The sequence below is a fragment of the Pygocentrus nattereri genome, chromosome 10 (genome assembly GCF_015220715.1).
Source record: "Pygocentrus nattereri isolate fPygNat1 chromosome 10, fPygNat1.pri, whole genome shotgun sequence".
In the NCBI taxonomy this organism is placed as follows: domain Eukaryota; kingdom Metazoa; phylum Chordata; class Actinopteri; order Characiformes; family Serrasalmidae; genus Pygocentrus; species Pygocentrus nattereri.
In genome coordinates this window covers 966901-980384 of record NC_051220.1, presented here as the reverse complement: position 1 = coordinate 980384, position 13484 = coordinate 966901, and the positions used below count along the sequence as shown (strand labels likewise).

The 13484-nt window shown below is 43.5% G+C and overlaps 1 protein-coding gene across 1 annotated transcript in view; it reads right to left on the bottom strand.

Moving 5' to 3' along the window:
• ush2a (Usher syndrome 2A (autosomal recessive, mild)) overlaps positions 1–13484 on the bottom strand; it is a 387029-nt gene that overhangs the window by 118387 nt on the left and 255158 nt on the right. Inside the window, exons 48-50 of the mRNA XM_037541699.1 lie at positions 7696–7894; positions 4495–4663; positions 2381–2602 (exon numbers count right to left, since the gene is read on the bottom strand). Coding sequence (XP_037397596.1) covers positions 2381–2602; positions 4495–4663; positions 7696–7894 — 590 coding nt within the window. The remainder of the gene's footprint in view (positions 1–2380; positions 2603–4494; positions 4664–7695; positions 7895–13484) is intronic.

Genomic DNA, 13484 nt, shown 5'->3' with positions numbered 1-13484 from the left:
AAGATGAAGTCTTGAGGGAGTGCGAGTGTCTTTATCAAGGTTAAGTAGCTCATTCGGTAAAAGAGCGGGCCGAGAGCGCCGGCAGCAGACGCGGTGTGAGCCCGCGGCAGCGCGCCGGCGGCCAGCCTAGCGGGCAAATGGCCTTTAGTTGTCCTAACGGCACTATCCATCATAACATATGCTCTCTCCAGGATGCCACGGCCTTAATGAAGGATGGCTTTTTCATCCGCCTTATTTCGGGAAGATGAACCGGAGGAAGGAACGGGAAGAAAAGGGAAAATTCTCTGCAGCGGGAGCGGATGTGCGGCGGCACCTAAAACGGGTACGGGACAAAGCGGAGTGCCCAAAAAAGGCGCCTGGCTGAAAAATCGCACATCGAGAGCGAGATGATTAACCAAAAGCTGAAAATTATCACTGGAGCCCGTCCCAGAGGTGCCATGAAAGGGACTGGGAGAGAGCGTTAGTATGATAAATACACCGATGTCACTGACCTCATGGTGGCCATTATTTCTGTTGCATCCTGGGAGCCTGCTGCGGCCTTGGCACGGCTCTGGTTGGTGCTCGGACGCGGGCAGCTCCATCATCTGGTCTGACAAAGATGGCTGACACCAGGGGCCCGTGCCCATCCAGCCCATCTGTGCCCAGGTGCCCGCTTTAGCACGGCACGGCGGGGGGGGGCAGCCTGGGTGACCCCGCGAGGGTTCAGCTCCTCTGACACTCCGCCACAGTGTCATTAGAAAGTCACCAAGGACTGAGGCCCAAACTAAGCCAGTGGGAAGTTCCACTTTGGCCTAAATATAGTTGCTATTGTTTCACTTTTACTTACTTGCAATAAGACCACCGCAGACACTGAAGGTAGACTAAAGGACACAAAAGCGTAGGCCTGCGCTCAGTGGCGGTAACCTGAGTTACCATGGAAACAGCCACTAGTAGTGGTAAAAACGAGACGCCGCTCCTTTACTGAGCTACTGCACGCAGAACACAGCGAGGCGCTGGTGTTTCCACACTTCCTGTCTTTCTTCCTTCACTGCGTTCAACTCTTACAGCACAAGGCTAAAGTGGCCAAATGGGCTGATTAGCTACGTTGCTTGGAAGAAGGCCGACGCCCCCTTCGTTTGGTATATGTTTAAGTACATCGTTAGACCGCAGCACCAGGTTTCAGACACCAGTCAAAACAGCTTACAGCTTCACGTCTCAGAGCAAACCCTCTCATGCTCAGCTCTCGCAGCGCTGGACACATCAGGCAAAAAGGCCTCGGACGAAAAGCCACAGACGAAACACAGTAATGTTTGGAAATATTCTCTCTTACTAGATTAATCACAGTTTCATGACCAAGTTTAAAAATGTACCACAGCTTTAACTGAACCGAGCTTTTACTGAACTGGGCCGAGCTTTTACTGAACTGAACCAAGCTTTAACTGAACTGGGCCGAGCTTTTACTGAACTGAACAGAGCTTTTACTGAACTGGGCCGAGCTTTTACTGAACTGGGCCGAGCTTTAACTGAACTGGGCCAAGCTTTTACTGAACTGAACCGAGCTTTAACTGAACTGGGCCGAGCTTTTACTGAACTGGGCCGAGCTTTAACTGAACTGGGCCGAGCTTTTACTGAACTGAACCGAGCTTTAACTGAACTGGGCCGAGCTTTAACTGAACTGGGCCGAGCTTTTACTGAACTGGGCCAAGCTTTTACTGAACTGAACCAAGCTTTTACTGAACTGGGCCGAGCTTTTACTGAACTGGGCCGAGCTTTTACTGAACTGGGCCGAGCTTTAACTGAGTTCTTTTATTTTAAAAAGTTTTTATTTTTATTTAAAAGTTTTATTTTTAAAAAGTTTAACTTCAGCTGAAAACAGGCTACAACGTGCTTTTCTCACATCCACTTCAGAGTCGAGAACCGTTTCAGAAATGACTGCAACAAAGCACAGAAATAAAAGGATAGACAGACAGACAGACAGTTACATAGACTGAGAGACAGATAGATAGACAGACACACAGATAGACAGAGAGACAGACAGACAGACAAAGAGACAGACCGACAGACTGATAGACAGATAGATTGATAGACAGACAGACAGCAAACAGATAGACAAATACAGACACAGACAGACAGACGGAGACAGATAGATAGACAGACAGATCATTTTTTCCCCCTGCGGTCAGTGGAATAAAGGGATTCCATGGAAGTCCAAAGAGGCCATGAGGTAGTTATTATTTTCTGTTTAGTTGTTCTGAGCTCATTTTGAGTCGACGTGAACAATAAGAAAAAGCAAATGAAGCTTTAATGAGTGGATTTTTTCGATTGTGAACAGCGACGCTGTCCATCAGGAACCTCATCAACGGTTCAGAACACTTTATAACCTTAACGTTACAGGGCTTACCCGGCATAGCAGCGTGTGCTGTTCCTCTGTCGGCGTCTCCGCAGCACTCGGCCTCTCGCTCGACCACTCGCCCTCCACAGCACTGTGAGCTGTAGCCGTCGCGAAGGACCCCGCCACAGCAGATCTGACCTGCCGCGGAGGAGAAGGGCGTCGCCCCACAGCACGAATCGCCCAGTCCCACGGACACTCGCAGCTGGCCGGGGTCCGGACAGCAAACCTCCCCTACAGACAGCGAACATGAACAGATTACCCGACGGCAGTGGTGCACCTTCCACGTGTTTATCCTTAACGCCGTTTACTGATATCTCACCACACTAACCTCGCTGTGGCTGCTGGCTTTGTCTTCTGACCACAGTGTAAGAAAAGACATTTAAGTGCATCTTTGACCTAACAACGATTTAATTATGATTCTTTAACAAGCGTCTCATTGTGTTACGAAATCTCGAATTTCACTACGATTTAATTCATTCCAGTTAGAATGAGTAGAAATGACTGTTAAACTGGACTTATGAATAGTTAAACCTTCAAACCTAAAGCACCTGCAGCATGTGGCCCTCACTCCCGGCTCTCATAACTCGAAATGTGCATGTTTCATAAGTTATCAAATAATGGATAGAAATGACTGAAAACATGTTTTTATTGTTTTAAGACGAATAAGATGTCTAAGGTTTCAGGGGTGAAATTTGTTCATTAATTGTATTAATTAGGTAATAATCACCTTACAAATCGCTAAAGAGAAGATATAGTGAGGCCACATACACCATTTTTCCTAGTTTTCCTAAACTAAAATATTTAAATGCTGCATTATTGCGGTGTATGAGACGCTTCTGCAGTAGCAGTGTTTGGTATTTTTTATTCTGTCAGTAGCATCAGATGAAAGCACAGCGTAATAACAGTGTAATAAGCCTTTAAAGCCTTTAGAATAAGGACTGGTCTGCCACGTGCATGAATTAGTAGAATAATTGTCATTTTAGATTATTAATATTATTATCATTATTATTATTAGTAGTAGTAGTAGTAGTAGTATTACTGGTCTTATAGATGATAAGTGAACATTAATTTTGGTTCATTAACTGCAATCAAGCAATCAAGCCAATGTGACGTGCCAGGCAGAAAAACTCTCCTGTCTCTCTCCACACAACGTTACCACCAAAAACTAAGACGAGCTTTTCCCAGACATTAAACAGCGTACAGTCAGTATTTACTACCAGCCTTGCTCAATCAAAATAGGGCGTTCCTGTAAATGAATATGCAAAAGCGTAAAATAGCAGTGACTTATTATGGGCACTAAAGGGTCACTGGGCCTGTTTACACCATAAAAAAACTGAAATAAAATTCAACTAAAAATTCTAAATTACACAGCTTTTCTTGGGTTAACTCAACTTGAGGACCCTCAACTGATCCAACTCAAACTTCTTAGATCAGTGAAAAGTTATTAACTTTACAGTTCAGCTTCTGAGTTAGGTAAATAATATAGAATTTGTTTTTTTAACCCATTTTCCCCACTGGCTGGGACTTCCAGCACACCGTTCAACCAGGCATGTTCTCCACTTGCGCATTTATTCAGATTTTATCTTCATAAATGTTTAATATATTGTAAAGTTGAAAAAAAAAAATTTAAAAAAAGAAAAGGAAACGAAATGAAAATGGTCACATGTGACATGTAACAACTGACCCCAACATCAGGACATAGTGAGTGTGAAGACCAACAAAGTCTCAAGTGTAATAAGAGCATTGAATTAAGTATTGTTTGCAATATATTGTGCTCCACTTGTATATCATATTTTATTGTATTGCACTGTGTTTTGTAGTTTACTCTATTGTATTGCAGGGCACAGAGTTGTTCTGTGTTCAGCTGCTCCTTTTCTCTCTGTATCAGTGACTGTGTTTCTATCAGTATCTGAGCTCAGGACCGTCTTTCTCTCTAACCTACTGGTAACTAGCAGACAGACTTTCTCTAGACAGTCAAAGCTCTTCTTGTAAGTGGCTCTGGATCAGAGCGTCTGCTGAACGCTGGAAATGTAAATGTAATTATATGAGAAAAACTTTTAAAATAAAAGTACACTGTGGAAAATCACCCCAGTAAAGAACCACTGCTATAGAGCACCATGTACCTTGGCCGACTGGGACGTAGTATCCTCCACAACACTGGTGGTGAGGCAGAGGCTCGTGGAGCTGCCCGCCACAGCAAACACCCATAGTAGCGTTCACCACCGGCAAATAGAGCTCATCACAACACTGGTGCAAGTCTCTGAAGTCATGCGTGGTCCCTCCACAACAAACCTACAGGAAAAAGACAAAGGCAGTGTCACACACGACACAACAAACGGAGCACTCAGAACGCACTAGAGCAGCACACGTCTCACGTCACCTCGACAGAAGGAGTTACGCTTCATATAAGCCCTCACGCGTATACATCTGAAGTTCACAAAAGTTCCTCTCCGTTCAAAGCAATTAGGAAGTTAAGAGGTGGCAATGCCCCGGCCCCAGAGGGGCCACCACACAGGCTGCTGCAGATTCAGGGAGCGGTCGGGCCCTGGGGCTGCTCGTCTTCCTCCTCCTGCCACCAAGCAGCGGCTATATTTAGCTGGACTCCACTGTCTGTTCTGGCAAGAAATCAGGCCAGGATAGATTCTCCTACAGCGGCGGGACCGTACTCTGGTGGCGTCTGAAAAATCTGTGTCGCCCCGAGCCACTGACACTGCCCTTACCTTTTGGCTCGGCTTGAAGCTGGAGATGTTACGTAAGGACGCGCTCCACAGCGCCGGCCGAGGGAAAAGGGGGTTTGACTTGGAGCACATGAGGGTGAATTATAATGAGGACAAATAATCTTATAAATCAAACAAATACATCAAGTCACACTGACGGCAAATGACAAACTCTACAATATCGCATTAGGTGTGCAAGGTCACCTCGACCTTAGGCCTGTGTTTATAGAGGGCCTGTAACTGACAACACATATCTACTGCCCCCTGCAGATAAATACCACTGTTACTCTAGACTCGAGTCTGCCTGATGTATCAAGCTAGTACTGTTACTCTAGACTCGAGTCTGCCTGATGTATCAAGCTAGTACTGTTACTCTAGACTCGAGTCTGCCTGATGTATCAAGCTAGTACTGTTACTCTAGACTCGAGTCTGCCTGATGTATCAAGCTAGTACTGTTACTCTAGACTCGAGTCTGCCTGATGTATCAAGCTAGTACTGTTACTCTAGACTCGAGTCTGCCTGATGTATCAAGCTAGTACTGTTACTCTAGACTCGAGTCTGCCTGATGTATCAAGTTAGTACTGTTACTCTAGACTCGAGTCTGCCTGATGTATCAAGCTAGTACTGTTACTCTAGACTCGAGTCTGCCTGATGTATCAAGCTAGTCCTGTTACTCTAGACTCGAGTCTGCCTGATGTATCAAGCTAGTACTGTTACTCTAGACTCGAGTCTGCCTGATGTATCAAGCTAGTACTGTTACTCTAGACTCGAGTCTGCCTGATGTATCAAGTTAGTACTGTTACTCTAGACTCGAGTCTGCCTGATGTATCAAGCTAGTCCTGTTACTCTAGACTCGAGTCTGCCTGATGTATCAAGTTAGTACTGTTACTCTAGACTCGAGTCTGCCTGATGTATCAAGCTAGTCCTGTTACTCTAGACTCAAGTCTGCCTGATGTATCAAGTTAGTACTGTTACTCTAGACTCAAGTCTGCCTGATATATCAAGCTAGTATTTGTTACTCTAGACTCAAGTCTGCCTGATGTATAAAGCTAGTATTGTTATTACTCCTGGTCGGCTTTGCCTCATCAGTATTATATACATAATATTTAAGACTGAGTTTCTGCTGTTTACAGAAAATGTTAACACTTTATAAAATAATATCATACTGGCCGGTTTCTATTCCAGACACACAAACAAAAACAGATCCGCATCCGTCCTATTGTGAGTCACTTACACTCGCTCTGGACAACAAGGCAACGTTAGCAGATGGCTCTGTCACATTCATTCGCCGAGACCGAGAGAATCATCTCTATTCTACGGCTGCTGTCGAACACGTTGAGCTCGTCTTTCCCCGAGTTGTGTTCTTTTGTGCCCAGGCCTCCAGAGCATTACTGTCTGCTTTTGAGCTGGGGGAGACGTATGGCTCACGCTCGCTTGCCAAGTTGGCGGCGTTTCAATAACATCAGGACTGCAGCAATTGCAGGAGACAAGTTAATCTATTTACTGAAAACAATTGCAGGGACGAGAGCTTTGCGCTTAAACGCCAAAACAGCTTGCTGTGTTTCTGTTCTCCTTGATAGAGGGGTATTCTACTTAAAGCTTAAAGAGCTTAACAGCCCAAATGAGCCAACATTTGTCACTTACAGCATTTTTACAGACAAAATAATTCAATATGAGTGGTAAGTAGTGTTCATATGGGGAAGATGAGTGGAAAGACGGAACCGTGCACTAAAAAATTAAACTACATTTGTTTTAACGATATACTTATATATGAGTTCAGGACGTGAACACAGCACTGAAATATTAACTAACTGAGAGAAGCCAATTTTATCGCTGTAGCATAAAAAAGACGATCTTCAGAGTCACCAAGCCCAACTATCACGGCCCAACTACGACCTGGGGAAAAATAACCTGGGAAATAGTACCATTTATATTTTTATAACATAAATAATGAAAACATATTAATGATTAAGGCACAACAGAAGAAATTAAGAGTAGATTTAACTAAACCTGGCCACAAAACTCAAATATAAGCTGCACCAGAAAGAGATTTCTAGCTAAACCTAATGATTGACATGGCTACTGTATAACGTTAATACTATGCAGTATAACTTAAATCTCGTTTACATATCGCAAATTTCTCTTTATCTTTCTTCTAAATTATTAAAGTGTGTATTCTTTTACATAAATGGTTGCAACTGTAATAACTGCAATTTCCCTCTGGGATCAATAAAGGATTCTGATTCTGATTATATTTTGGAATTATGACCATATTTTGCTCATAGATCTATTTTATCCTAATATAACTGCTCACACTGCTATTATTAATTATGAATAAATGAGATCAACTGACCCCAAAAACATTGCAGGGCAATAAATAACAGGAATGCAGTCATTCAGATGAAATTTTCTAAGCATCATTATTAAATCTGACTCCATCATTTGACGGGGAGAACCTAAGACAGGGGTGTCTTCCCCATGTTACACAATGTAGTGATCAGAAAAAACTAATTGTGATTTTTGACAGAATTAAAAGCTCATAAAAGACACAAACCCCCTTATATAGATTATGAGAATGTCTGGTTGACAGATGAAATATGTAGTGACCTGCTGTTCCGGGTCGTAACAGGAGCTGCCACAGAAGTCCTGGTGTGCGGGACATTCCACGTATGAGCAGTGAGTCTGGGGGAGGACAGCATGCTTGGCTTGGAGCTCCTCACACGGTTTAAGGGCCCGCCGGCGTATATCATAACCTCCCATGATTCCGTTGGGCTGGCCCGGAGATGTCCACTCCAGCCTAACAGATCTGGAGGACATGGAGAGTTAGTATATGCTGTCATAATTAACATGATAGTGCCGCCCGAAGTGCTGCACAGAGTTAAAAATGGCTTAAAATGAAACATAAAACAACCAAAACAGACACACTTTAAAGCTGGAAGAGAGCCAGCAGATCTAATGTTCAGAGAAAGACTGTTCCACCGCCTCGGAGCTGCAGCTGTGGAGACTGAGGCGCAGTCAGACCTCAGAGACCGTGAGGCAGAGTGAGGGCGGAGTAGGTCAGTAACATATTGTGGTGTTTGTCCATGCCATGCTTTAAAAATAAATAAGTGCTTTGAAATGGACCTTGTAATGGAAAGGAAGCCAGTGGAGTGAAGCTAAAGCCAAAGCCAGGGTGATGTGGTCTCTTTTCTTGGTGCCAGTCAGCTTTCAAGCAGCTGCGTCTGAAATGCTGCCAATGCATCGCAGTTGATGCCCGGGTACAAGGAATTACAGTAATCTCTACAACAATCAACAAGATTTTTGACTCCGGGCTTAAGATATTTTGACAGTGCACAAGGTTTTTAACCTTTAAAGGGGCCAAAAAAAAGTATTTCTGAGTGGTGTTTATTTAACTGAAGAAAGTTATTGGCCATTCATGCTTTTATATTGCTGAAGCATTCACTAAAACAACTTATGGAGCACAGGTCACTCGCTTTTAAAGGAGAGCAAAGCTGGATGTAGTCAGAATAGCAATACAATGAAATATTATATTTCTGAATAACAGTAGGCCCTAGAACGGAACCTTGTGGGACCCCACATCCAACAGTAGCAACCCAGACAGCAAGCATATACTTGCCACTAGCTAAACAAGGTCGGCACCCCCTGACTGTTTGCCACTGCTGGTCCACCCTCAGACCACCCGGATTACTGTTCTGCATACAAGCTCTAACTAGTTTTTATCTTCTCAAACAGATTTCAAATGCACAGACTTTTATTTTTTGATAATATACTAAGACAAATATTACAAACAACTGAGAGATGTTTTTTTTGCCGACACTATGCTGGATTCAAATGATTTACTAAACTAATTTAGTATAACTAAATATAGGAAGGAAAATCAGTAAACTGGACTATAAATGGAAAATGAGCAATGACGTTGCGTAACCACTGGTGGGCCGCCCAGAAAACGCTGAGCAGGGGACCACTAGCCTCCTGCTATCAGGGAATAGAGGGAAAGTAATTTCCAACATCAGCTGTGATCGTCTCATTGCTTAGGTAAGATCTGAACTGGCCTAAGACTGTTCCATACAGGCCAACCAGGAGCTCAAGATGTTTAATGAGGCCAACTGTGTCAAAGGCGCTGAGGTCTATCAACATCAGCACAGCACAACTTCTCGAATCAGAGGCCGGCAGTAAGTCATTTGTATGCTTTAGCAAGGCAGACTCAACCTGCAATGAAGAGCTTGTTTTAAAATGTCCTTCCGTGTTACGTGTGACAGTATCAGCTGAGAGAGAACAGATTTTCCGAGTATCTAAGAAAGAAATAGGAATTAAGAAATGAGCGGAAATTTACACAAATCCCTTCAGCTCTGAAGCTTCCTTGGACTCTCAGAGAACCCCCCGGGGGACCACGCGACTCCTGCCTTGCTCTAGCTCTTTGCGAGGTGTTGAGCTACTGAACGTTCCATGTCACTGTCTGCGTTACTGGTTGTGATTATTTTCCCTGTTTTTCGATTTGCTTTTTGTCCATTTTCCTGGTTATGTTTGTGGTTTTGTATCTCTGGCCTATTTTGGATTTGACCTCTTCATGTTTCCTGACTACCACGAGCATCTGTGTCGTTCCGTCGCGTTACACTAAGAACATTTGGGTTCCGATTATGTTTTTTAAGAACAGCAGCATGCTTAGAACATTTAGGAACGCTGCCCATGGACAAGCTCGCATCTATGACAGAGAGAGCACATCAAATGACTCCTTTAGGAGACCTGAAGGGACGACATCACGGGGAGAAACTAAGGGCTTCGTCTGAGATGCCATATCGATCAAAGAAAATACAGGTTCAAGCTGTTTGAAGACAAAACACATTCGGAAAAGCCTTGTCAGTGGAGTGGAATGCTGCAGTGCAGCCTTCGATGAGCCTAAGGTCCCGATGCCAATGCCAAGCGTCTGCCAGAGGGTACAAAGCCCCCGGCTTCGGGCTGTGGAGCAGTGTAACTGCATTCTCTGGACTAACAGAGCTCAATTTATTACCTTCGGGATGAGCTAGAGTCACATTTCTGATCCAGAAATGATAAAATGAACATTTTCTGGTCTGAAAGTGGTTTAAACTGATCTAAAAGGTTTGTGTTCAGACCGATGCTATTTACAAGGACTGTCTTATGATCTATTTAAATCAAAATCGCTCATTGAGGTAGTAAAAAGCTTAAAATGTATTTTTTAAAAATCATAATTGAAAGGACGGCTGAACTCTAACCCCTACATTTCAACTGAATATATTAACATATATTTTTATGTTTCATGTGTATTATGTTTCTGATTTTAAAGTGAAGTCAAAAGATTAAGATTGATCATAAGTATAACTTTTAAATATTTTTTAAAATAACTTTAAAAAGGAGCATCACTTTATTCACCCCAGGTTTTCACATCACTACCATAACACAGAGTTATAGTCCCTAAGCAGAGGCTCATTTCCTCAATAGAGGAATATGTGGTAAAAGTTCTGTAGTGTTATGACTGTTGTGGTAGTACCAAAATAGAATGTTCAAACATTCATTTTAATAAAATAAACATAAATAAGCTATGAATGTACTTAAAAGAATCATAGTCTAAAGTTCCAGACTAAACCAGTTCAGTAGCTGAGTTTTCCCAAACCTGGGACGGGCGGAATAGCTGGAGTTGCTTCAGGAGAAAATAAGCTTTCAAGTCTTCAAGGATTTGATAATTAGCTGATGCTTTGAAAGAGAAGTGCTAAATCAGGGAAAACTCCAGCACCGTAGTCTTCCTCACCCGAAGCCTTACACTTCTGCCTTACAGTACGGTCATAACTATTGGCACCCTTGGTAAACGTGGGTACAAAGGTCATGAAAAGATGCACTTTGTGGTTAATCACATGAGCCTGACAGGCCCGTTACTGGACCCCAAAAAACAGAGCCTCTCGTTCAGCGTCAGTCTAATCACATCCACTTTCAGTTTACAGAACCGGAGCGTTCTGTCTGTTATTGTTTTCTATCACTGTATAAAAGATGCACAAGGCTTCCTTTCTTGTTGAATGCAGCATGCCCTTGAGCTCAGTCACAACAAAGCCCAGATTGGTAAGCATTTCTTGTTGATTTGTTTAATAGGGAACCAAAATAACAACAAAGCAAGGACTGTTTTTAAGACTAAATGTACTTCAATTAAAATTCAGGTTTCTCTACTAATTTCCAAGGGTGTCAATAATTGTGGAGGTGACGGTACCTCAGTATTTGTTTTTATTAGTATAAAGAACCCTAGCTGTGAACTCTTCATGATGAATGGACCAAAATAAATAACCCAAAATCATATGACAGAAAACACTGTTATATGAACACACATTAAAGTTCAGAACATTTTTTTTCCCAGCTCGAAAAAAGGACGGCATGCCCACTCCAGCTAAGGGGAGAGGAGCTGCCCCAGGTGGAGGAGTTTAAGTGTGGGGTCTTGTTGACGAGTGATGGGAAGAGGGATGGTGAGATCGGCCGCAGGCTGGGACAGGCGGCAGCAGTAATGCGGTCACTGTACCGGACTGTAGTGGTGAAGAGGGAGCTGAGCCATAAGGCAAAGCTCTCTGTTTACCGGTCGGTCTACATCCTGACCCTCACCTGTGGTCATGAGCTGTGGGTAATAACCGAAAGAATGAGATCGCGAATACAAGCGGCGGAAATGAGCCAGCTGAGGAGGTTGGGTCATCTGATCCGGATGCCCCCTGGACGCCTCCCAGTTGGGGCGTACCAGGCAAGGTCTACTGGGACAAGACCCTGGGGTCATCCTAGGACCCGCTGGAGGGACTACATCTCCAAGCTGGCCTGGGAGCGGCTGGTCCCCCAGAACGAGCTGGAGGAGTGAATGAATGAATGAATGAACTTTTTTCGTTACTTTTATCACCACATTGGTAGTTCACTCACTACTCATCATCGTATCCACCCTCCCCCATCTTATCCACCACCATCCAACTATCTGAAGGGTTGGAATGGGTCCAAGGTGTCTGTCCTACCAAAGAATAACATCTCACTCAGCTGCTCAAATACTATCCATCATCAACCAACCCAGCCACGGCTTGAATTAGTCTGTTACTCATTGGCTGTAACAAAAGCTTGGACTTCAGCCCTTTAAGATGAGCTCAGGTAGCACAGATTTATAGCGGCTTTCCGCCTCACTGCAGCGTGTGGACTGAACAGTGAGTTATGGTGGGAGCAGCCCTTCCTTTTTGATGCACTTCTGATATTGATTTTCTTCTCCACTCATAAGACAAGGAGAACTCCCTCTCGACAGAAGGAGAAATTCCCGGTCAGCACCGATTCCCTTCAGAAACGAGGGTAAAACCCTTTTGTCATCGTCCTGCTTTCTTTATCGAGCAGAATGGTAACATATTGATAATCTGGCAATATGTTACTGCTATTACAATAAATGGGAACATTTTATTTGGACAGTCCACTGTAACTTACTTTCAAGTTACATTCAACTAAATATCCACTACACTGACCATAGCTTTCTTTAAGTCTAAGCCTGGCTCTAATCCTAACCCTAACCTTAACCTCGACCCAAAACCTAAACCCAACCCTCACCCTGGTCAAAATCCTAACCCTGACCCCACCACTGGTTAGAACCAACTGAGTTTCAACAGATAGTCTGCTAACAATTTGAACACCTGTAGATCATCTATAGGGGACTATAGTGGACTACCCCAATAAAGTGAGACCCGTCACAACACGCTTCCCCGAGTACGCAGCCATATGCAAAAGTTTGGGCGCTCTTAGACAAATGACATTCTGTTGTTTTCTGAAAATAAATTAACACAACTTCTACGGAGAACACACTTCTGCAAATATAATGCAACATTACTGTTTATTTTCTGGGATTAATATATGGGGGGGGTGTATGTAAATATACATATATACATTTATTTATTTATTTATATAAATAGTAGCAATTAATTAAAATAAATAAATAAATAAAAAAATAAAACCAACCTGAAATATTGTGGTATACAGTGACACCATTCCCACAAGTGAACTGTTAAACATGTGGGCTGACCTACAGTATTTAAAACAGATAACACCGTTTTAGAGACCCAGCTGTTGACCTGCACTGGTTGAACACACTCAGGGGGAGGCCTGGGAAGTGGGGCACTAATCATGGCTGTAAAGAAAGCCATCAATGTTACGGTATGTGTGTCAGGACCCCCATGGACCCCCCCAGAGCAGGTGCTATTTGGGTGGTGGGTCATTCTTAGCACTGCAGTAACACTGACGTGGTGGTGGGGTGTTAATGTGTGTTGTGCTGGACTGATGAAGCACTAAACCGGATGAGCTGTCGTCTCTGACTTTACATCTACAAGGTGGACCGACAAGTAGGAGTGTCTAATAGAGTGGACAGTGAGTGGACACAGTGTTTAAAATCT